Source organism: Lonchura striata, chromosome W (assembly GCF_050655825.1).
Source record: "Lonchura striata isolate lonStrDom1 chromosome W, ASM5065582v1, whole genome shotgun sequence".
Classification (NCBI taxonomy): domain Eukaryota; kingdom Metazoa; phylum Chordata; class Aves; order Passeriformes; family Estrildidae; genus Lonchura; species Lonchura striata.
This window is the reverse complement of record NC_140743.1, coordinates 43,163,959-43,186,186: the sequence shown is the minus strand read 5'-3', so window position 1 is coordinate 43,186,186 and position 22,228 is coordinate 43,163,959. Positions and strand designations below refer to the sequence as shown.

General features: G+C 46.9%; 2 protein-coding genes across 7 annotated transcripts in view; one reads left to right on the top strand and one right to left on the bottom strand.

Moving 5' to 3' along the window:
* Nucleotides 1-22,228, bottom strand: part of LOC146763237 (uncharacterized) — a 40,236-nt gene that overhangs the window by 8,987 nt on the left and 9,021 nt on the right. For 3 of the 5 annotated variants that reach the window (XR_014952682.1, XM_085571438.1, XM_085571439.1), the window contains exon 4: nt 7,337-7,423. Coding sequence is in view for 4 of the 5 variants with exons in the window: in XM_085571438.1 (XP_085427564.1) it covers nt 7,337-7,374 (38 nt within the window). In the remaining variant the exon portion in view is untranslated. Of the gene's footprint in view, nt 1-312; nt 776-7,336; nt 7,424-22,228 lie in introns of those variants that run through there. The other 2 variants (XM_085571436.1, XM_085571435.1) reach the window with 2 other exon arrangements.
* Nucleotides 539-22,227, top strand: LOC110478599 (phospholipid-transporting ATPase IC). 2 transcript variants are annotated; one of them, XM_021545361.3, is made up of 30 exons: nt 539-635; nt 887-1,076; nt 2,791-2,894; nt 8,846-9,038; nt 11,134-11,231; nt 11,525-11,638; nt 12,122-12,220; nt 12,326-12,387; nt 12,823-12,895; nt 12,990-13,060; nt 13,406-13,488; nt 13,629-13,787; nt 13,962-14,050; nt 14,361-14,551; nt 14,633-14,841; nt 15,262-15,305; nt 15,424-15,580; nt 16,123-16,311; nt 16,547-16,659; nt 16,894-17,058; nt 17,154-17,265; nt 17,468-17,543; nt 17,650-17,782; nt 18,008-18,293; nt 18,869-19,092; nt 19,517-19,600; nt 19,864-20,109; nt 20,261-20,399; nt 20,481-20,611; nt 21,138-22,227. In XM_021545361.3, the coding sequence occupies exons 4-30, from the start codon at nt 8,858-8,860 to the stop codon at nt 21,366-21,368; spliced, it is 3,759 nt and encodes a 1,252-aa protein (XP_021401036.3). In that variant the 5' UTR covers nt 539-635; nt 887-1,076; nt 2,791-2,894; nt 8,846-8,857; the 3' UTR covers nt 21,369-22,227. The 2 variants fall into 2 exon arrangements, with proteins under 2 accessions (XP_021401036.3, XP_085427496.1); XM_085571370.1 differs by having other exon boundaries at nt 15,421-15,580.

Genomic DNA, 22,228 nt, shown 5'->3' with positions numbered 1-22,228 from the left:
CAGAACAGCACTACTGTCATCCCTAAATATATATATATATAGATATATATATAAAGATAAATAACTTTATCTGTTAATTAATCTGCTTATTAATAAGCAAAACCATCGGTTAAGAATATCACTCTCGTGCATCCTCCAAGTCTCCATTCTTTCCTCAAAAGGATTTGGAAACCAGGAGTCAGTTTGGAGCTTTTAAAAGGCCAAAAGTTTAAAATGCTATACCCTTCCAAAGCTCTCAAAATAAGCGATAAAGCAATCCTGTAATTTAGAACAACGCCAGGCGGGAGGTCCCAGCTATCACCAGAGCTTCACCAGAGCAGGGTTCCTCCAGGATCCGCAGCTCGGCACGTCCCGCGGGTGCCAGAACGGCCGCCGGCCCCCACGGCAGCATCTCCCGCGGGTGCCAAGAGCGGCGGGAGCGGCGGCCGGGCCGGGCGGGGGGCCGGGCCGGGCGGGGGGCCGGCCGTGGCGGCCCCTCCCCTGCTGCCCTACTCCCTTGCTGCCTTGCGGCCCCTCGGCTGCTCCGGAGAACCGGGGGAACCCGTCCGGCCGGTCTGGCGGCGGCTCGCAGGCAGCCGGGGCGGGCGCGGGGCTCCGGAGGCGCTGAGCGAGCCAGCGGGAACCCGCGGGCCCAGGTGAGGCCGGGGGCTCCTGCGGGGCAGGGGCTGCCGGAGCGGGGGCCGGGGCCGCCCGCAGCCGCGGGGCGGTGGCACGATGTGTCCATCGCCACCGGGGCCGGCCGGCGCCACCTCCGCCGGTGCCGCGCTCGGTGCGGGCCGGGGCTCAGGGCCGGCTCTGTCCCGGCCCGCCCCGCCGCACAGGTGCGGCCGGAGCTGACCTCGGGCGCACCCGGAACGCCTTCCCTTCTTTTCTCTTCCCTTCCCAGCATATCGCCGGCTCGGAGCGGGAGCCCCGACGCGTTGTTTCGGAGGGTTTAGAGCCCGGCGGGACCCCGCGGGAATCGGCGTCCCCCTCGCTCCCACCCGCGGGATATGCGGCCGCTGATGGTCGAACTTAGCGCAGAGTCGCTCCGCTCTGAAGTTTAAAGAAAGAGCAGGAGGTTGCTGGAAGGCGAGGTAAGGCAGCTCGGCTATCTCCTGTCCCCCCGAGCCCCCCGGGCACTGACTCGTGGCCCCGGGCTGCTTGCCCAACTCCCGGCTTTCCCCCGCCGCCCATGCCTATGCTCGATGAGAACAGCCTTCAGGGCTGCGAGTGATTACTCATTGGTCGGTGTTTATGCAGTCATCAGAGCAGCAATAGCTTTCTGCATTAAGGAACAGTAACTCTGCAGTAGAATATACTGGGCAAGTTACTTGTGCGGTCAGTGACTTGCTTGGAAAACAAAACAAAATTGGTGTCTCGGTGCTGCTAGCTCGTGCTTCGTGCTTATAGCTTAAATAGCATCCCGTCCTTGGAGGTCGGATGCAGCTGTGCTGAATGGAGCAGCTAATGGAGCATTGCACCGCTGGCTCGGGTGTCAGCAGGAGCGGTTTGAAACCGAAGAGGCCAAATAGCTCTGGCAGGGACCAGTGCTGGCAATGAGTAACAGCCGGGGTGTTTGGCTGTGGAGAGCCGGGACCGTAGGACTTGGGGTGGCAGCCTGGCCCTTGAGCAGTCCCCACCTGCGTGGCTGCTGCTGCTGGTGAGAGTCCCTGGATTAACATCCTGTTAGTGGCTGTGCTGGATGAGGCTTCCTCAGGTTTCTGTTTGGTCGTGGGATTTCATTTGTCGTTGTCCTCAAAGCCTGGTTTAGAAGACGAGTAGTGTCTGGCTGTTTTTGATGTTTTCCTTGTCAGCTTTTGCACTGGTGGTCACCTTAGTCTGGTTGCTTTTGTACCTGTCCCAAGGCTCTGTTTGTCTCTGTGTTAACTTGTAGCTATCGTAGAGATTATTTTCAGTAACTTCTAAACTGTTCTCACTTAATTCTGCCATATAAGACAGCGTGTAAATGTTCTGGACCTTTGCTTTTGAGTTTGGCATAGTGAATTCCAAAAGCACTTGCAGTGGAGCCATTTTAAAATGAGCTGGGATTTATTTCTCCGCTCTCTTGTTGGTGTGGCTGTTGTTAGAGGGCCGAGAGCACGAAGTGCTGCCTGCTCTTCAATGTGGAAAGGCGGTTGGTTGTTGTTTCAGATGTTTCAGATGCGAGGGGTTCTGCTGTTCTTCCTGCCGTGGGCTTTTCCAGTTCTCTTTTAAAGGAGATGCTTTGTGCAGCTGTAATTGAATGCAGGACGTGTGCCAGGAGCTTCTGCAACCCAACCCTGGCTCTGTCAGTGACTTACCCAATGGCCTTGGGCAAATCACTTAACCTCTCTGTCTCTCTGCTTGTCGGGGTGAAGGGCACGATTCTCGTTCCAGACCGATTCTTTGAGATTCTCTGAGCCTTCCTTGGCAGGTGCCGGGCTCTGTGGTAGCACTGCTTTTTGGCAAGCTTACAGAATCCCTCTGGAACGTGTGCTGGGTTTTCCCCATGTGTTCTGATATACACTTGCAATATGATTTTCATTTGACAATTGATGGTGATAGGAAAGATGCACGAATGACTGTACTTTGTACAGCTACAGGGTGTAGCTGTTAATATCTTTGAAAGGTCTCTACCAGCCTCAAGCCATGAGTTTGTCACAGAGCCCAGACACCTTAGGGTAATAGGACAAATGGCTCCACACAAAGCATAAGAAATTTTGCAAGGCAAATTAATTTCACAATTTTTCTAAAGAATAGTTTTTTGTTATTGTGTGCACACAAGGTGGAATCAGCCAATAAACCATTTTCTACATGGTTTTATTGCAGATGGAGCCTGATTTGAAGCTGAAGGCAGCGGATTCTCTGTGAGTGGCCAGTGGCAGCATTTGTGATGCAGTCTGAGCTTCAGTCACACACTCCATTGGATAAAGGTCAGTTTAGGAAAATGGCTTCAGTGTCTATTGTAGATGCTACCAGAAGAGGTGTATTAATGGAATCTCCAGTCTTGGTAGCAGGAAGTAACCTTTATTTAGCCAGTTAAAATTACTTGCTGGTTTTGATGGTGACGGTGACTGCTAGGAAAAAAACTCTGTGTAGTTCCAAAAATCTTCTACTCCAAATAATGCAGTTTAAGCATGCACAACAAGAATTCTTTTTTCCTCTATTAACCTCAATATGAGCTGTTGTATAACATGAACCTCGAGAGCAAGGTAACACCCTCTAAAAGGCAAGCTGAAACCCCTTCAGAGTGTGCTGGAACCTGCAGCTTGAGCAAAGGTTACCTGCCCTCTTATCTTCTGCAAAGATAGCTTGCCTTGCCTTGGACTTTAAATGACAGAACTCTGCAGATCTGTTAATGAGAAATCCTAGAGCAGATAATGGGGAAAATGATGATTTTGTTTCTGCAATGGCCCATCTTCAAGCATTTTTGCATAACCTCAGGCAGCTGGCCTGTACACTGTGGGTCTCTTTCTTGGATTTCTTGATTTTCTGTTCAGTTCTCGGTGTCCAGTTAATCTCTTCCTTGTGTCAAATCCTGTAGGCTCATCAGGAAAAATTAGGTACATTGGAAAGTCCTTCATACTTATTTTCATACAAGTTTTAATAAGTAGTTACACCAGGGAGTACACAATAGCTTCTGCTTTATATTTTAATTTTTTTTCCTCAAGATGGGACTTGAACATTTGTCAGTAGCACAGAACTGTACCCTCTCTCCTCCCTCTGGAGGGTTTCAGGCTCTTGATGTCTCAGTTTGCTTGAACAGGTCTGCAGTGTGTTCAGGGGAGGAACTGTCACCTCCCTGCAGCCAGGGTTGGCATGAGCAGCTTTTTAAAGTGAGGTTTTCAGAGCTTGGTGGTGCCAGAGTGTTACAGTTTTACTGTGGTGTTTGCCTACTGACGGTGCAGGTCATCGGGGTTATTAGGGCATTGGAGGAGGGACTGGGGCTGGTTCCTTGCGAAGGAAAGATCTGTGGGTGTTGCAAGCTTGGCTGCATACAATAGCAATTTAAAAGTCTCCTGGAGCTGGAATTAGTCCTTAATTCTCAGAGTTTGTACAGCCTCCAGAGCAGTACTAGGTGCTGGTGTTAAGGTACTATTGTGAATCAAATAGATACACTTTGTATTTAAAAATTGTGTGTGTAAAATGAGGGGCTGGGTGCCCTGCAGCACTCCATGGTGCAGCCAGGCTGACTCCTCTGGGACCTGCCACTTGCAGAACAGGATCCCCAAGGATTTCTCACCTTGCAGGGAGAGATGGAGTCCTTGGTGGTTCTGTTGTGTGGAGATCTCAGGTATGACATGCTGTGTCTCAGATGTGACATGTGCTGTCCTGAGTTATGCGAGTGCATCACTTCCCACAAGCATTTTATCTGCAGCCATACTGGAGTCCCTCTGATTTGAGCCTTTTGGGGGTGATTCTGTCACCTCGTGTTAGGCAGTGGGAACTGCTCCCAGGGTCACGGTGCAGGGAAGATGTGTAGGTCAGGAGTTGGGTTCCATTACCTTACACTCTGGAGCCTCAGCTGGCTCAAAGTGCATACCTGAACTCCTGAGCTCACCTTTCTCTGGGCATCCCAGGGGCTGGGCTTTACCTTTCTTGGGGTGCATGTGACAGCCAGTGTGTTTGAGAACAGATGACTAAGGGAAATCATTATCTTCAAGATATAATTTTTGGGTGTTCAATTACTGTAAAGTAGTTATTCAGGGAAGTAACTGGAGCTGTTGTGTGTGAAATAAATCTATAAATTGATCAGCTTTAAGCATGTGATTTACATGGCAATCTACCTGAAGCTTAGTAGTGTTTGGAGTGAAGCTTATTTCCTTGGCCTATTTGTGCTGATTCATGCTGTTTTAGCTGCTTTATTTTCCTCTCAAAATGTCATAAAGATTACCTGGAAGGTTTTAGCTGTTCAGAAGACCCTTCTATCTGCCTGTCCAAGCACTTGTTACCAGTAACATTTCCCATCTGCTGTGAGTAATCAGCGATCCATCTCATCTATTGTAAGCAAATCCAGTTTCTGATTTGCCTGTTTCCCTGTTGCAGCTCTGGTTCCAGGGAGATGAGTTGCTGAACACATTTTTAATGAAGGCCTATACTCTGCCAAAGCCTTAGGCTGGGATCCCTGAGGGGAGAGCAGAAATGTAATATCCTGCTGTCAGAGGCCTTGGCTTCTGACTGTGCTTTGGGGGTGTTAAAAATAACTCTAGGAGCATTAACTGGTACCAACTGGGTCATTACTGGGCTGGAGGATGGATCATGACCTGAGAGTGGATGCTGGGCTCTCTTTGCAATTCCAAATTTCAGGTCTCCAGTGCTGTTAGAGCTGTCCCTTAATCCTGACCCATGGATGAAAGATGGGTCTGAAACCTCTCAGGGCAAAAGCTAGGATATGGACTTGAGCCCCTTGAATGGGACTGTCTGCTCTGCTGGAGCCATGCAAGCACTCTGTGAGCTCTGATTTCTGCTGTGGCTGCTCTCCAGGGTGGCAGCCCTGAGGGTGTCCTCTTGCTTGCTGCTCCCTACCAGCCTCTTTGTCCTTGTTCCCACTCCGGCTCTCCGTTACTGGCGAGGTGAGCAGTGTGGGACAGCTGAAGATGGCACAATAATTACTGCTGTCTCTTAGGGAACATGTAATTGGAGTGATCATGCATCTGCCAGTAGGTCCTTGTGGGAACCCCACCCCAGAGGCTGATGGCAGACATGGCTTTCTACTGCAGTTTTGGGAGTTTGCATTCGGCCCTCCTGTAGGCAGGTTTTGTTTTGCAATGCTGGATGCTACAGTAAAACCTAGTAAAGAAATAATTCTTACATGTCTGAGGATCAGGCTTTGCATTTAAGTACTTTTTAAATGCCAAGTTCAATCAGGGAAACATCTAGCCGTAGCTTTTTTGTCCTATTTGAACTCCAGAGACCTGAAGCAGTTCAGAAGGGTCTCTGGGTTATTTTTTGTAGTATTTGAGTTTGCTTTATGATTCTTGCTTAAAATACCGATCTCCTTGTGTTCTGGAAGAACAGTGCATGGCCAGGTTTGAGCAGCTGTTTAGTTTGGCACTGCCAGAGATGAGGTAGTGCAGAATATGGTGCCAAGGACAGGAGCATGCAGGGTGTGGGCTGTGGTGCCAGCAGGTGTGTAATGGCAGGCTTGTGGGTCTTTATATCCATAATAAACAAAATAACAGCTTTACTGGCGTTTTAATCCTTTTACTATTCATGTCCCTTGTTCTAGATGGACTCATTAACTTTCAGGGCACTTTGAGTGATTTACAAGAAGTCACCCCAGGTTCTTGCAGCAGTGTCATGTGCAGTGACTCTCCAGATAAGAATTTAGAATAAGATTGGTTTGGATTGTTGTTTACTGCCTTGAAACAAGTGCAGTAAGTGGAGTTTTTACAAGGTTTACTTTATTCCAAATAATCTGGTGCTTGCCCTGAGGCAGAAGTAGACACAAAACCTGAATTACTGAAGCACTGTGAAATTTGCCCTTTTAGTAAATAAACTGGATCAGGTATACTTAAACCTGTACCTAATACTGTTTTGATATCCTTTATCTCCCCATATATCCACCCTGCTGTTGGATCAGTGGGATTTTCCAGGCTAGAAGGCAGAGCTGGGAGCTGGGCACTGCTCCCCACCCACCCAGGCAGTGTGAGCTGACACTTCCTCTAGACTGAAGTGGTTAATGTAAGGTTTTCTGATCTGAAACAGTGTGAAAGCCCCTGTTGTCAAGTCAGGAACTAGAAAATTATGGCCGTGCAGCCAAACACCAGCTTTTTAAAGTGTTCCCTGAGTATTTTATAAAGCAGTATTTAACAACTGTGTTGTTCCATCTCAGGCCCTCCGTGAACTGTTTCCACAGTCCTCAGAAGAGTGACCAAAATCAGTGACCCTCTCTTCTTGCCGTGTTTGCTCCCCTTGAGTTTCTGCTGGGTGTGTGCTCCCCTCTCTTACCTGCTGCCTCTGGATTAGTTGGCATCTCTGTGCTCCATGCTGTCGGTTCCTCCCATCTCCCCTTTCACATCGTGATCCCTCCCCACCTTCCTCTGAACTTCTGACACGGCTCTGGCCTCCCAGCCAGCCCTTTTCTTCCAGACCAGGTGTCAAGAAACTTAACTCTAAACCAATTTGTCAGCCTGTCAGGGGAGGACTCCTTTGCCCTGGGTCCCACAGCAGCTTTCATCTCTCTCCTAACTGTGGGAGCTTTTCCACAGGCTCCTGGCCAGCCCCGGGCACAATTCCATTGCCTCCTGCAGCATGCTAATGGTGTGCCCAAAGCACAGAGCACTTGTGCTGCCTGCAGGGTAACACTTAATGAGATCCAGTGGCAGTTTAGTTCTCTGAAGAGGGAAAGTGAGTACAGTTAATTTAACCTTACCCCAGATCACTTGGCTGGCACCTGTTCCCAGTGAGCATCGCAGGCTACTGCTGGTGGCGTTGTAGGAATTGCCACGTAGGCACACATCTGTAATGGAGAACAAAAGCAGCATGTTTTTGACATCTCATCTACCCCTTCGCATGACTAATTAGTTCATTAATCATTAAGCAGTTAATCAGTAAAGTTTAATAGACTAGGAGCTGCATCTCTGTGTGCCAGGGATATGAGCTTGTTTCAGTTGTTGTAGAGTGAGAGCCAGTTAAAGATCTGGTGGCATTTTGTGTTCTAGGGACTGTGTGTGGGAGGAATGTGTTAGCAGGACAGAAAGAATTAAAACATGGAAAAGAGGAGAAATAAACCAAAATATCACAGTGAGGTATTCAGGGGCCTGAATTGGAGCTTGAGGTATATTTCCTAACTCCAAGGCTATTTAGGAAAACGTGCTCTGTCACAGAAGTCTCAGGTTCTACACCTGTGTTAGTGACCAGCTGTCATACTCCTGGGTAATCCCATCAGGGAGAAGCCTCCAACAGCTTGTGTGGGCCTTGGGAGAAGTTGTGTGCATTCCAGTACACTCAGCCTGGTGGATTTGTTGTGTTTTGTGGGCTGTCAGTCTGTCCTGGGCAGGCCTTGCAGTGCTGCGGCTGGGGAGCGTGGCCTGCCTCGGGCTCCCTGCCAGCAGCCTGCCACTCGAGGAGCACAGTGTGTGCTCATGGAATATTTATCTCCCTCTCATAGGAGATATTAGGAAGGGGAGACAATTCAGCTTTGCAAAACCAGAAGCTGAGGGGGATGTCAGCGTGTTTGGTGCCGGCCCTGCTGCTTGCTGAGTTTGTTAGCGAAGGCGGTGCCATGGTAGTGAGGCAGGTCAAGGGGCAAGCTGGGAATTGATGTGTAGTTCAGGATTAGGATCACACCCTCCAGAGCTGAAGGGCACATGGGCATGGCCTCAGCTCATCCCTCCTCTGATGCAGCTCAGGGCTGAGCCAAAATGCATCCTCTGGTGTCCTCAGGTGTTTGGACAGCGAGATGTGGGATCTTGCAGTGATGTGCATGCAGCCCATGGGAAGAGAGGAAGCGAGGCTGGTTTGGGTGAGGCTCTGCAGGCCAGGATGGAGGATCAGCTGTGTGACCTGAACCCTGGACATGTCCCATGCCCAGTTCCATGTCCCACCGTGGCTAAGCAGAGATCCAGCTCCTGTGGCTCCTCAGGGCACGATGTAATGCCACTGGGAGCCGTGTTTGTGTGCTCCCAGTTCCTACGTCCTGCGTCGGGAGCACACGGTGTTCCTGGGGCTGCGGGGTGTAATTACACGTAGCAGAACAGTAATGAAGGGCTGGCTGGGACAGGAACTGCCCCTGATTCTGCTCAGTGCTGGAAGACCAAGTACGTGCCCTGTGCTGCTCTGAGGAAACTGGTGACCAGCACCAGCAGAGTAAAACCAGAGATGTGGTTTCCAGCACTTGCTACATGAGCTCCTTTCCCTAACTTGTCCAAAATGATGGCAGGGTGCTAGCAGCATGATTTCAGAAAGGGATTCGGAGACCACCTTCGAGGAGGATTCCCAGCCCAACGATGAGGTGGTGCCGTACAGTGACGACGAGACAGAGGACGAGTTGGACCGTCAGCAGCCTGGGGCTGAACCGGGACCCAACCAAACCAGCAGCGACGCCGAGGAGAGCCGAGATCCTGGGAAAAAAGGTAACTACCTCATGAGCCTGATTTGGGGAGTGCACAATGCTGGATGCAGAGGCTGAGCCTCAGGGACCGATTGGACTTCTGTGTTTATTTGTCAGGTAAGGTTTGGAATGGCTTATCTGACTCTGGAGGAGTAAATTGATGGCAGTTCAGTTTAACAAATATCAGAATGAAACTCAGCTTCATTCCAACCTGCAGCCCAGTCCTGTGCCACTGCTCCTTGCGCAAAGATAATGAGCATGGTGACCTCCTGTTAATTAAGGCAGGCCCTGGATGTACATGGCCTGTGCTCTGGGAACCGTTCAGACAGACCTTCAGGTACTTGCTTTCCCGGTCCTCTGGAAATGGGCTCCGGCATAAACATTTTGCTGTGCTCAGTCAGTGTTTTCCCTGGAGTTCTGCTTCTGCAGAGCAGATTTCCACCTCACTGCTCATTTTATAGCCTCATGTGTTTCCTGAAAGGTAAAAGGTGAGTGGGAGGAGTTCAAAGGAACCAGCAGGTACAGCCTGTGGCTGCTGCCAGCATAAGAACCTCAGTGGGAAGAGTCCTTCTGGCATCCCTGCACTGAACCTCTACCCAAGAAACATCTCTAGCTCCCCTAAATTCCCTTTTCTAATGGTGCAACACAAGTATTTTCAATGTAACCAGAGCCTGTGGAATTTATACAGATTTTTTTCCTGTTTGTGTGGGAACAGCTCTCATTTCATAGCCACCTGTTATGTGTTGTCATTTTACAAGCACCCGTCAGATGTTGAGTTTAAGATTTTTTTTATGATGACATCCTTTAAAGTTGATGAATTACCAAAGCAGCTTGCCAAATATTAGATGTTAGTATCACACTTTAAAGTAATTTTGAGGAGCTTCCTTCCTACAGGTTTTACCTCAGACCTAATTTAACAGTTTTCCTATTAGTTTTATCAACCCTGCAATGGTTTTGGAATGTGTTAAAGAAATGTTTATGTAGATTTTGTTTTTCTTTATGCCCTGTCATTTTGACAAACTTTGTAACTTTCTAAATTCATGCATATAATATTTAACTCAAAACATGGTTCTTCTAGATAAATATTTCTCTATTATCTTCTGGATTTGTAACCAAGGTGCTGGAAATGACAGTTGTGTAGTCACAGGGAAAGTCCAAATATGTCAGCATGGAATTTGCTCTATGCTGGGTGGGAAAAAAAAAAAAAACCCCGCCTTTGCACTCGGATTTGGGTTCTGAAGTGTTAGTCACAGCCGAGCCCACGCCTCTGCCGTCGGGAGTTTCATCCCGGGAATGGGGAAGAGATCTCATGAAACCAGGAAGAGCCACCCATTAGGGACAATCACCGTGGGCTGGAGCACAGGGGGAGATGCTTGGCCGGTGAGTCAGGAAAGCTGCATTTCAAATTCCTGCCTGCCTCATCCTTCCCGGGCTGGCTGAGCTGTCGGGAGCCAGCTTCCAAAGCTGGCGAAGGAATTCCCAGGATGTGGGCAGCAGGGTGTCTGTTCTGCAGGCTGGGGGAACGGGAGCTCCAGGGCCTGGGAGGAAAAGCGGTGGCCCGTGAAAGAGCTGGCACAGAAAATGACTTGACGGATGCAATTCCCGTTCCTGAGTTTTCTCACAGTCGGACAAAACTGGTGGCTGAAGAAATAAAATGAGCGCTTCGGATTTGTATTTTTTAAATGGGTGTGAATGAAAACCATGGCACAGTGTGGTTAAAGCAAATAATTGCCTTCAAAAGGTGAACTGACCTCTTCATTTCCAGCAAGGCAGATACCCAGGTTGGAGTGCTTAGTGCCTCTTTTAGAGGCAAACCAAAAGAGGGGAGAGAAAGGAATTTAGCATGAATAAATATTACTCTGGAGGTGTCCCACAGAACTTTCAAACGTTAAGGAACGCTTCTCCCTACCTCTGAATGTACTTGAATTGCTAATAAAGACAAACAGCCTGGAAATGTCTTGAAAAGGTTTTTTTTTAAGGATATGTATTATAAAGCAGGTACCAGCCTTGCTTCAGTTGAAAGTGCCTTTAAAATATGGATTTGAGGGAAAACCTGAAAGTGTCAGATTTGTTCCCTCGTGTTTATAATGCTTTTTGGCCCCTTTTGTCCCTTCCAGACTGCAGCTGGCAAGTTAAAGCAAACGACCAGCGCTTCTATGACCAGCCGGGCTTCAAGAGAACAATCTTCCTGTGCTTCAAGAAAAGCAAATATGCGGTAAGTGGTTTTTTTTCCCCAATGAGGTGCTAATTGTCGGGTGAATGCTTCCTTAATCCCGGTAAAATCTTTGGAATGGCTGATGAGTGGTGTAAAAGCCGTTCACAATTCCTCAGTGTTTCCAGCAGAAGGGGGGAAGAATAACTGGGTTGGAGTTTTGGAATGGAAAATCAAGCGTCTAGCAAGAGTGTTTAAGGTGAGATAGAGAATTAGGAACTTAAAAATACACACTGTACATTTGTGTTGGAAGGAGAAGCTCTGCTGTTTGACTGATGTTTGGGTTTCTCCCACAGGGCAATGCAATTAAGACGTACAAGTACAACCCCATCACTTTTTTACCTCTGAATCTGTTTGAACAGTTCAAGAGAGCAGCCAATTTCTATTTCCTTGTTCTTCTCATATTGCAGGTAAGCAAGATGGAGAGTACTCACTGTGAAGGGAATGTGAGCTCAGTAATATTTATGACAGAATTCAATGCTGTCCTGTCAGGGAATTGTGGGGCACTATCTGAACTGCTGCGGAGACCAAACCCATCATAACAGAAACCTGCAACAAAAGCGGATGAGCTACGGCAGGGTTCTGGGATGAGCTAGTTGTACAGAATTAGAATGAACTCATTGCAGAGCTCATGAATTTCGTGAGGAAAAAAATGTTTCTTGAGTTAATCTCATAAATCAGAAGCATCACCACACTGTATGAGCCAGTGCAAGAGGGAAGCTGATTTCTAAGTAGTGTAACAGCCATACTCTTCCCACAGAGTTTTGTTCATTTTCACAACCTGACTTAAAATTCTCTGATGTGTTTTTTCTCTAGTCGGGTAACTGTGAAATATCTCTGACCTAAATGTGATTGATGATCCCTACTGACCTGATTTTATCTGTCTTTTGTAGTCGATTCCTCAAATAAGTACCCTGTCATGGTACACAACACTGGTGCCCTTGCTCTTGGTGCTGGGAATAACTGCAGTCAAAGACCTGGTGGATGACATTGTAAGAACCATGTTCTGTTAATGCAAAAAGTAAAACCCTCCCAGTGTAGCTCATTTCTCCTGTTGTGGCACAGAGCAGCGAGTACATTCTTTGCTCCGGTTTCAGGCTCGCCACAGGATGGACAACGAGGTCAATAACAGGACATGTGATGTCATCAAGGATGGAAGGTTTGTATGCTCCCCTCTGAGCTCTGTAAGTGATGATCCTTGCCCCGGTGCTAAGCTTTGCCACAGATCTGAAGCTGCAGGTGACAGGTAGGGCTCAGCTCTGTTCTCTACTGCCTGTCTGAAAACCTAATTGAAGCTGGAAGAAAACTGCTTAAAGTAGTAATTTAAAGTTAATTCTCTGGGACTAAGTCTGTGCTAAGAACAATTTCTTTGGAGAGAAGGACAGGAATTCATAACTAGGTGAAGTGGGAAGAGAAAGGATAGGTTGACTTCTGAGCTGTAGACCCTCAACTAAATTGCAGTTTCTGAGAAGCTAACCCACAGCACACCAAGAGGTAATTTTTTTCCTTAGAAAAGATCAGTATTATAAGATCTGTAGAGTGCTTAGTGATCTAGATTAAAGAGTAATAATTATTAAACTATCTTTGGTATTAGGTTCAAAGCCACTAAATGGAAAGATATTAAAGTTGGTGATATAATTCGTCTGAAGAAAAATACTTTTGTTCCTGTAAGTGCTTCCCATACATTTATTTTATGTTTCAAGAGAGCTCTGTGGGAATCTTTACCTGGCTTTATTTGATGTCTATTTATTTGTTTTCTAGGCTGATATTTTGCTGCTGTCCAGCTCAGAACCAAACAGTCTGTGCTATGTGGAGACAGCTGAACTTGATGGGTAAGGTTCTACTTAAGGATGTCTTGGAGTTAATTTGGGCTGAGTAGGGAAAGAACAAGGGTTGTGTACATTAGAGTCTGCTTGTTAAGCCACACCTGGGGAACAGTATCCAGCTGCTGATTCCTACAATTCCAGAACAATTAAAAATTGTCCACTGGAGTGCTACAGACACATCAAAAGTGTTGGAGTATGTGATGTCGGAAGAAAGGGAGAAGAACATGGATTTATTTTTTTACTTTAGTATAGGTTGCCCAGAGAAGTAGTGGTACCTTAATTTAATTATGCTAAGCTTCTCTCCTGTGTCCGTGGTTTCAATAAAATCACCTTTTTATCCTTTCTTCTTAGGGAGACCAACTTAAAATTCAAAATGGCCCTAGAGGTGACACACAGACACCTTCAGGAAGAAAGTGCCTTGGCAGACTTTGATGGTTGGTACAGTTCCACACCTAACACTATTAGAACATAGCTCAAATTGTTTGCAAGTCAATAAAAGTAAAGTAAAGCTACTTCCATCAATGCATTTGGATTTAACTCGTACATTAAACACATTCTCCTCCACATTTTCTAGGTCTGGTTGAATGTGAAGAACCCAATAACCGACTGGATAAGTTTACAGGATCATTATCCTGGAGAAACTCAAATTATTCTCTGGATGCTGATAAGATTTTGTTGCGTGGCTGTAAGATCAGGAATACGGACTTCTGCCATGGAATGGTCATATTTGCAGGTGTGCAATATTTCCCCACTAAAAGCACATTCTTTTTCACTGGAGTGAAAAAGAGTCTTCATTCTATAGACACCAACTGTATTTTGTGTCCCATTTTGGTAAAACTGTAATACCGGCATGTGTTTGCTTATCCTATCTTTCCCTTTCTTTAATTTTTGACTCTTTTTTTTTTAGGTGCTGACACAAAAATAATGAAAAACAGTGGAAAGACAAGATTTAAAAGGACAAAAATTGACTCCCTTATGAACTACATGGTTTATACTGTAAGCCTTTTTGTTTAAAATTCAGATTTTAAGTGAATAGTGAATGCTAAGTTAGGCAGCTTCTTCCTGTATGTATGTAATAAATATGTTTTGACTTTTTTCTGGCCTGCTGAGCTGGGATGGAGTTGGAGGAAATCTGAAATGTGCCTTTGTGGGAAATGTTTGCTCCATTTCTGAAATGTGCCTTTGGGAAATGTTTGCTCCATTTTTCCTCACAAATACCTGTCATATTTTGTTTGGAACGTGGGGATTGGGGATTTAAGTCAAGCAAATGTTTCTGAAGTGAGAGAGGCTTCTCTGTGTCCTGCAGATCATTGTGGTCCTTATCCTGCTGTCAGCTGGGCTGGCCATCGGACACACCTACTGGGAGCAGCAGATTGGTAACTCCTCCTGGTACCTGTACGATGCACAGGACTCCAGCCCTGCCTACCGGGGCTTCCTCAACTTCTGGGGATACATCATTGTCCTCAACACCATGGTGCCCATTTCCCTCTACGTGAGGTAGGGCAATACCTGAGGAGGTGTCATTGTGTGGAGATGCGAGCTGCAGCTGGGAGTGAACATTCCTTCTCTTTCATTTAGTGTGGAAGTGATTCGCTTTGGTCAAAGCTATTTCATCAACTGGGACCTGCAGATGTACTACCCCGAGAAGGACACGGCTGCCAAGGCCAGGACCACCACGCTGAACGAGCAGCTGGGGCAAATCCAGTACATCTTCTCTGACAAGACTGGAACCCTTACACAGAACATCATGACCTTTAAAAAGTGTTGCATAAATGGGCAGAGATATGGTAAGTTGTGCAAAGGAGGAATTTTAATACCTGTTGGACGTCGGGTACATACAAGTTCTCTTAGTTCCGAGTGAACTTCCACAATTTAGACCTGGCACTGGGTAAAGCATAGGGTTGAATATAAGGTTGGGGTTTTCCCACATACAAATTGGAAATTAAGGAACTGTAGTGGGAACTTCTCAGCTTTCAGAAAAACTGAAAATTGGCAATTTGCACTTTTTTTGGTACAAATTTCCTTTCATTAGAAATGCTTTGGGGACAAAGTCAAGAAACAGGAAATTTTAGTGTGAGCAGCAGTTTATCCTTTTCCTTTCCTTCCACTGCCAGGGCAGTACATGTCCCAGGTATGTTTTACTTTGTGGTGGGCTGTAAAAGCTCTGTTGCGCCTGGTCCCCCTGAGTGTGGGTGCTTGCCTTGCAGGAGACTGCCGGGATGCAGCGGGGCAGCTCCAGGGCCACCCCGAGGTAGGTTCATCCCAGCCACCGCTGCGTCCCGGGCCGTGGGACGGAACGTTCCCTCGGCAGAGCACAGAGCAATGGCACCTGTGCTAACTCGGGCTCTCTTCCCCTGTTTTCTAAGCAGCAAGTTGATTTCAGCTGGAATGTATACGCAGATGGAAAGTTCTTATTCTATGATCACTATCTGATAGAGCAAATAAAGTCTGGAAAGGAGGCAGAAATCCAGAAGTTCTTTTTTCTGCTTGCTATTTGTCACACAGTCATGGCTGACACTTCTGATGGTGGGTATGGCTTTTGCTTAGTTTGTTTTCTTGTGTAGCAGAAAGCAATCATTCAAATCCAGTTCCACAAGGGAGAGATCTGCAACTAATGCTGATACTGTAAGGGAGGAGTGTTAGGCTGCCCTTTTAAATTAAACAAAACTAAATGTAGCAGTGATCAGCTATTGAATTAATGGGTTGGAAGATTCAATTAAAACATGGAATATGAATATTGTTTTACTCCCATCTTTGTGAAATCTCCATGAAACCAACAATGTCCTGTCCTTTCTTGTTCCTAATGTTTTTGGGTTGTTTCCCCTTGCTGTATTGGTGTCTCTGACTAAGGATTTGTCTTTGGAGCTTCTTTTGAAAATGTTTAAATGACTGGATTGAGAAAATAGGATACTGAGGTAGAAAACGTGGGGTTTTGGTTTAATATGGAGGGAAGCAGGCTGAGGACAGCCTGGGGGGTTCATGGTCCCTGATGTCCGTGTGCCCTGCTGGCGGGTGCTGCAGCAGTGTCCAGCTGGACCCTCAGCCGTATCCTGGGCACAATCCCACAGGTCAGCTCAACTACCAGGCAGCTTCCCCGGACGAGGGGGCCCTGGTGACGGCCGCCCGGAACTTCGGGTACGTGTTCCTCTCCCGAACACAGAGCACCATCACCATAAGTGAGATGGGGGTCGAGAGGACCTACGATGTCCTGGCCATCCTGGATTTCAACAGCGACAGGAAGCGGATGTCTGTCATTGGTAAGCTGATTGCCACCAGCCTGCATGGAGAAGGTCACTTGTTTAGGGGTGAGAAGGGATGTGCAAAGGAGGCTGGGGTCAAGAATGAGGAGCTGTGTGACACTCCTGGGGCACGTTTGAGCCCAATGAAGAAGAAACGCCATCTTGTACTTTGGTACTTGGCAGTAGGCTGAAAAATCCAACCTGAAATGATTCCTTTATGTAAGAGTGCCAACTCTGCTGTTTCCCTCCACAGTAAGAGAGTCCGGTGGCAATATCAGGCTGTATTGCAAAGGAGCTGATACAGTGATTTACGAGCGGCTGCACCCCAGGAATGTAATGAGAGAAGCCACAGAAGAGGCGCTTGATGTATGTTTGTATTTTCTATGCCTTTTGAAAACAAAAATTATTCTTGACAATAGTGTTATTAATTTCCTTTTCCTAAGCTATTAAGCTTAATGGAAACATTTCAGAACCTAATTGGTTCTGAAAGTTGGACTTATTCTGTCAAACTTCTCAAATACTCATGTTCTTACCCTCATGTTTGGATTGCAAATGAAGAGTTTTCGTTCGTGGATTTGTGTGGTTTTAATTATTTTTCAGGTCTTTGCAAATGAAACTCTCAGGACACTCTGCCTGTGCTATAGAGACATAAGTCAGGATGAATTTGAAGTGTGGAATAAAAAGTTTGTGGAGGCCAGTTTAGCTACAAGTCGCCGGGATGAAGCTCTGGACAAAGTATATGAGGAAATAGAAAAAAACTTGATTGTAAGGAGCTGTACATTTTTAATACATTTAAATTCTGATATTAAAAGAAACATGTTTCAATGCTACTAACCAACTGTATTTCAAATACCTTCCAGCTGCTTGGTGCAACAGCTATCGAAGACAAACTTCAAGATGGAGTTCCAGAAACTATCTCCAGACTCTCCAAAGCAGACATTAAAATCTGGGTGCTTACTGGTGACAAAAAAGGTGGGGTTGCTTACAGCCAAACAGCTAAAAACAGGAGGATGTTTTCCTCTTCCTCTACACCGTGGCATTGAAAAGGAATTCTCATACTGCAATATAAATCAGAAATTACTTAACAGCACTTGAGCCGCTTCTGGCTGCCTCTAACAATTACTTGTGGCAGAACTTTCAGAAGTACTTTCCTCTCTTAATTTTTTTTTTGTAGAAACTGCTGAAAATATTGGATTTTCTTGTGAACTCTTAACAGAGGAAACGGCCATCTGCTATGGGGAAGATACCAGGCAAGTGAAAACACAGAGGAGTTCGTTCAGGATTTTCAGTCTGGGACTGACCTAGCTTAAAGTTTATCCTTGACTTTTTGGTAACAGTTTCTACCTCTCTTTCCAGTGCTCTCCTTCAAACGAGGCTGGAAAACCAGAGGAACACTGCTGGATCCAGTCCACATTCCTCTCTCAGAATGAACGAGCCATTCTTCCAGGGCAGCAGAGATCGGGCTCTAATCATCACTGGCTCCTGGCTGGTATGTACAAAGGTTGTTCTTCTTTGTGTTTGGGATTTTGGGGCACCACCAGGCCACAGTGTCTCTCACTGAGGACTCTGTTCCTTTGTCTGCACCTGCAGTTCATTAAAATGCCAGAAATGGATGCTGGGAGCATAATGACCTCAGGTGTGTTGTTAGGCAGTGCCTGGAGTAGGACTGGAAATGGTGCAGAAGGGAACACAGTAAGTTTTCTATTTTTCACAGAATGAAATCCTGCTGGAGAAGAAAAAGAAGAAAAAGAAACTGAAACTGAAGTTCCCCAGAACAGCAGAAGAGAAGAAAAAACAAACTGAGAAAAGGAGAAGGGCAGAGGCCTACAAGGAGCAGCAGCAGAAGAACTTTGTTGATCTGGCCTGTGAGTGCAGGGCTGTGATCTGCTGCCGTGTGACACCTAAGCAGAAGGCCATGGTGGTGGAGCTGGTGAAGAAGTACAAGAAGGCCATCACCCTGGCCATCGGGGACGGGGCCAATGATGTGAACATGATCAAAAGTAAGGCGGCTGTCAAGCTCTCCCGCTAGGACAGATCTCCTCTGGCCTGCTCCTGCGGTCTCTCCACTGTCCCTCTCTGTCAGAAGACTCTTCCATCTGCTTTGCTGCCGTGGGGCTTTTAGCTTCTGTGCCTGTTTCCCTTTCTGAAGGAAGCACTTTAGGAAATGGTTAGTGGTTTTTCCTGATCTATTTTTTTTTTTCTTTAGACTTTCCCTGAGCAGGAATCTGTGTGTTACAGAATTGTAATATAAAGACCAAAGCAGTAGCTTGGCTGCCCCTTGCCTGTTGGCATTAGCCATCCCAGATTGTACCTGCTCTGCTTTCCAAGAGATGCAAATGAAGAAAAAATGTCTAGGATAGGGTTTATGTCCCCAGGGTGTTTGTAAACTGCTTGGCCAGTGTGTTCAGGACTTTACTCACTCTGTCTCATTGCTTGGTTCTCCTTTGGTCAAATTTCCCAGGTGTGTTCTGACAGAACAAGCACTGAGAGAGTCCAAGTGACAGTAGAAATGGCCCCGATCATGTTCCTGTCCCTTTGTCTAACCTAGTGTATGGTGTTTGTCTCCTTCACCCAGCTGCCCACATTGGAGTTGGGATCAGTGGCCAGGAGGGGATGCAGGCTGTCATGTCGAGTGACTACTCCTTCGGACAGTTCCGCTACCTCCAGCGGCTGCTGCTGGTCCATGGGCGCTGGTCGTACATCAGGATGTGCAAGTTTCTGAGATACTTCTTCTACAAAAACTTCGCTTTCACACTGGTCCACATCTGGTACTCATTCTTCAATGGCTTCTCTGCCCAGGTAGGAAGGTGTGCTCGTGGGATAACAACAAGCAGATGCTTCTGTCAGCGTGGAACAGCAAAAGCTTAAGCTGGCAAGTGTCAGGAACGTGAAGTTGTCACCAGTGATTTCTGCAAGAGGATGTGATGAGTACTGAACGAGTTAGTTACAAGCAGTTAGGTATGATTCCAGAGCACTACAGCCAGGATCATTGTTATACAGAGAGGAAGATTTGGAAGGAGTGGGGCAGCTTAAGAGAGACTAAAGAACTTCAGCAGAGCCTTGAGCCAAGGTGCTGCTGCCTTTAGGTGAACACTGAGACAGTGTTCACCCAAACACTGAACTTAAAGCTTTAGTAAGAGCACATGTGAGTTTTCTCAGGAACTGGAGGGAAGAATGTAATAAAATGAAATCACTAAGTCCTGCAATTCCCCCTCTGTTGCAGACAGCCTACGAGGACTGGTTCATCACGCTGTACAACGTGCTGTATTCGAGCCTCCCGGTCCTGCTCGTTGGCTTGCTCGACCAGGTATCCCCATGTTGTTACAACAGATGAATCCAAAGGCACCTACCACATGGTCTTTAAGCTACACTGTCCATGAAAAAAAGAGGGGTTTGGTTTTGTGGCTTTTAAGAATGTCTTCCTTCTGCATTACTCTGTGCAAATCCCGGCTACTGGAGAGAGAAAGGGATCCGCCATTCCCTTTGGGAATGTATAGTTCAGCTTCTCACTCTCCAAAGCTCAGGCTTACAACAACAATTCACAACTTTATTTTTTTCTTCTTTATTAAGGATGTGAGTGACAAACTGAGCCTTCGGTTCCCCCGACTTTATGTTTTGGGTCAGAGAGATTTACTTTTCAACTACAAGAAGTTCTTTGTGAGTTTGCTCCATGGTGCTGTAACTTCACTGATCATCTTCTTCATCCCGTATGGAGCCTACCTTAAATCTATGGGACAAGATGGAGAAGCCCCTGCAGATTATCAGTCCTTTGCTGTCACAGCTGCATCCTCTCTGATATTTGTTGTCAATTTTCAGGCAAGTAAGCTTTGTTCCCTGAGCTCTAGTGTTCTGGGAACGCTTTCTGCTCACTGTTCAAATTTCTCTACTAGCAAGGTAACGACATGCAAAAAGTAGTTGACATTATTTAGAATTAAGAAACTAATTTGGCACTTTTGTTTGCTTTTAGATTGGCCTGGATACATCTTACTGGACTTTTGTTAATGCTTTTTCAGTATTTGGGAGTATTGCACTTTACTTTGGGATCACATTTGACCTTCACAGTGCTGGAATCCATGTTCTCTTCCCTTCTGGCTTTCAGTTCACAGGTCAGTCCTCATGTTTTGTGGTTCTCAGTCCTGCCTCTTGTAGCTTTGTCATAAATTAACTTTTGCTCCTTTTATTCCCAGGAACTGCTCCGAATGCTCTGCGGCAGCCATACCTTTGGCTTACCATGATTTTATCTATTGCTATTTGCTTACTGCCTGTAGTGGCACAGCGCTTCTTATCCATGACAGTCTGGCCTTCAGAGAGCGATAAAGTGAGTGAAATCTGTTATTTGGGTGAATATGGCAAGTGTTTATTTACAGGGGCTGGTGTCAGTGCTGAGGTGTGGGCTAGTGGAAGGTGTCCTTGCCTATGGCAGGGGGTGGGATGAGATGGCCATTAAGGTCCATTCCAACCCAAGCCATTCTGGGATTTTATGATAATGGTAGAGATGAGTAAGTGATGGTGCTCTTGGGAGAGGAACACAAGCCTGGCTTGGGTCCTGTGGGCAGAGGAGTGGCCGCAGGGCTGGCCAGAGGCAGCAGCTCAGTGGAGGCTATTTCCTCATATGCCTGGCTGAGATCTGGTGTTGTCATTGAGACCCCATAAGGCTGCTTAGGACCCCAGTTTGGGTTTAATTTAGGCTGGGCTGGAGTGCCAGGGTTACATGTCAAGAGCGTAGGGGATAGATTTGGCTACTTCTGCTCTGCCTTGAGCCGGCACACAGCGCACAGCTCTGAAAACAGATCAGCTGTGTTGATGATGTCCTAATGGACGACCGTGCGTTTGCGTGCGTGCAGATCCAGAGGAACCGCAGGAAGTACCTGCTGGAGGAGCAGCACTGGAAGCGGCGGCAGAGCGCATTCCGCCGCGGTGTGTCCGCCCGCCGCTCCGCCTACGCCTTCTCCCACCAGCGCGGCTATGCCGACCTGATCGCCTCGGGGCGCAGCATCCGCAAGCGGCGCGCCCCGCTGGACGCCGTGCTGGCCGGCGGCGGCCCGGCCCCCGGGCACAAGCGGGAGACGAGCTGATGCACGGACTGCCTGCTGCGAGCAGCTGTTCCTCACAGCGACTGCACAGAACTGTTCTGGACAAACTCAGGATCTTTTTAAACCGCCTGCCGTAAGGATGTGAAGGTTTTTATGTCTTATCGCAGAAGTTTCTGGGTTTGGACTCCTGGGAGCACAGAAGGGCCAAGAGTTCCCAGTGGAGCTACTGATCCTTGTGTCGGCGCTCTGTATGTCAGTGAAGGAGACACGTGCTGGGAATGGAAACCCAGCAGTGTCCGTTTTTAGTGATGCCTGGAATCACAGACTTTTCACTTTTTAATACTATGTTGGTATAAAACTATCTACATTTCATACTTGTCATTGAAAGGGATTTCGCTTGTGTGCTCTATTTCATTAACTGCTCAGACATGATGGCACATGGGATGCTGAGCCCTGGAGAGGGCTCTGGATGCTCCCATCAGAGTTGTCACAGCTGAGCTGGGATGTCATTGGTGATAAATTCCAGCCAGTGTCAGACTGGTTTAGGAATCAGGACAGATCTTAGCTCTGGAAGCTGCCCCTGGAGCTGGCACAAGCTATTCATTTCAGTTCTGGACACAGTCAGTGATGGATAACTAGAAATCAGTCACTTTCATGGGATGTGTTTCAGTTGCTGGTGCCTCAGTTCTTACAGTGTAAAAAGTGGTTTTATGAGTCTCTTTACATTTGCACATTCTTCACTCAAGCTGAGGTGTTTGAGTGATTCGCTTTTATGTACTTCCCCCTCCCGAACTAAAACTAATTATTGAAATGGTTTTATAGTTAAAAATATGACCTGCAGCTCTCATTCAATGGAACGTACATTTCAAAAGCGTGATGCAAATAAATACCCGAAAGCCTAC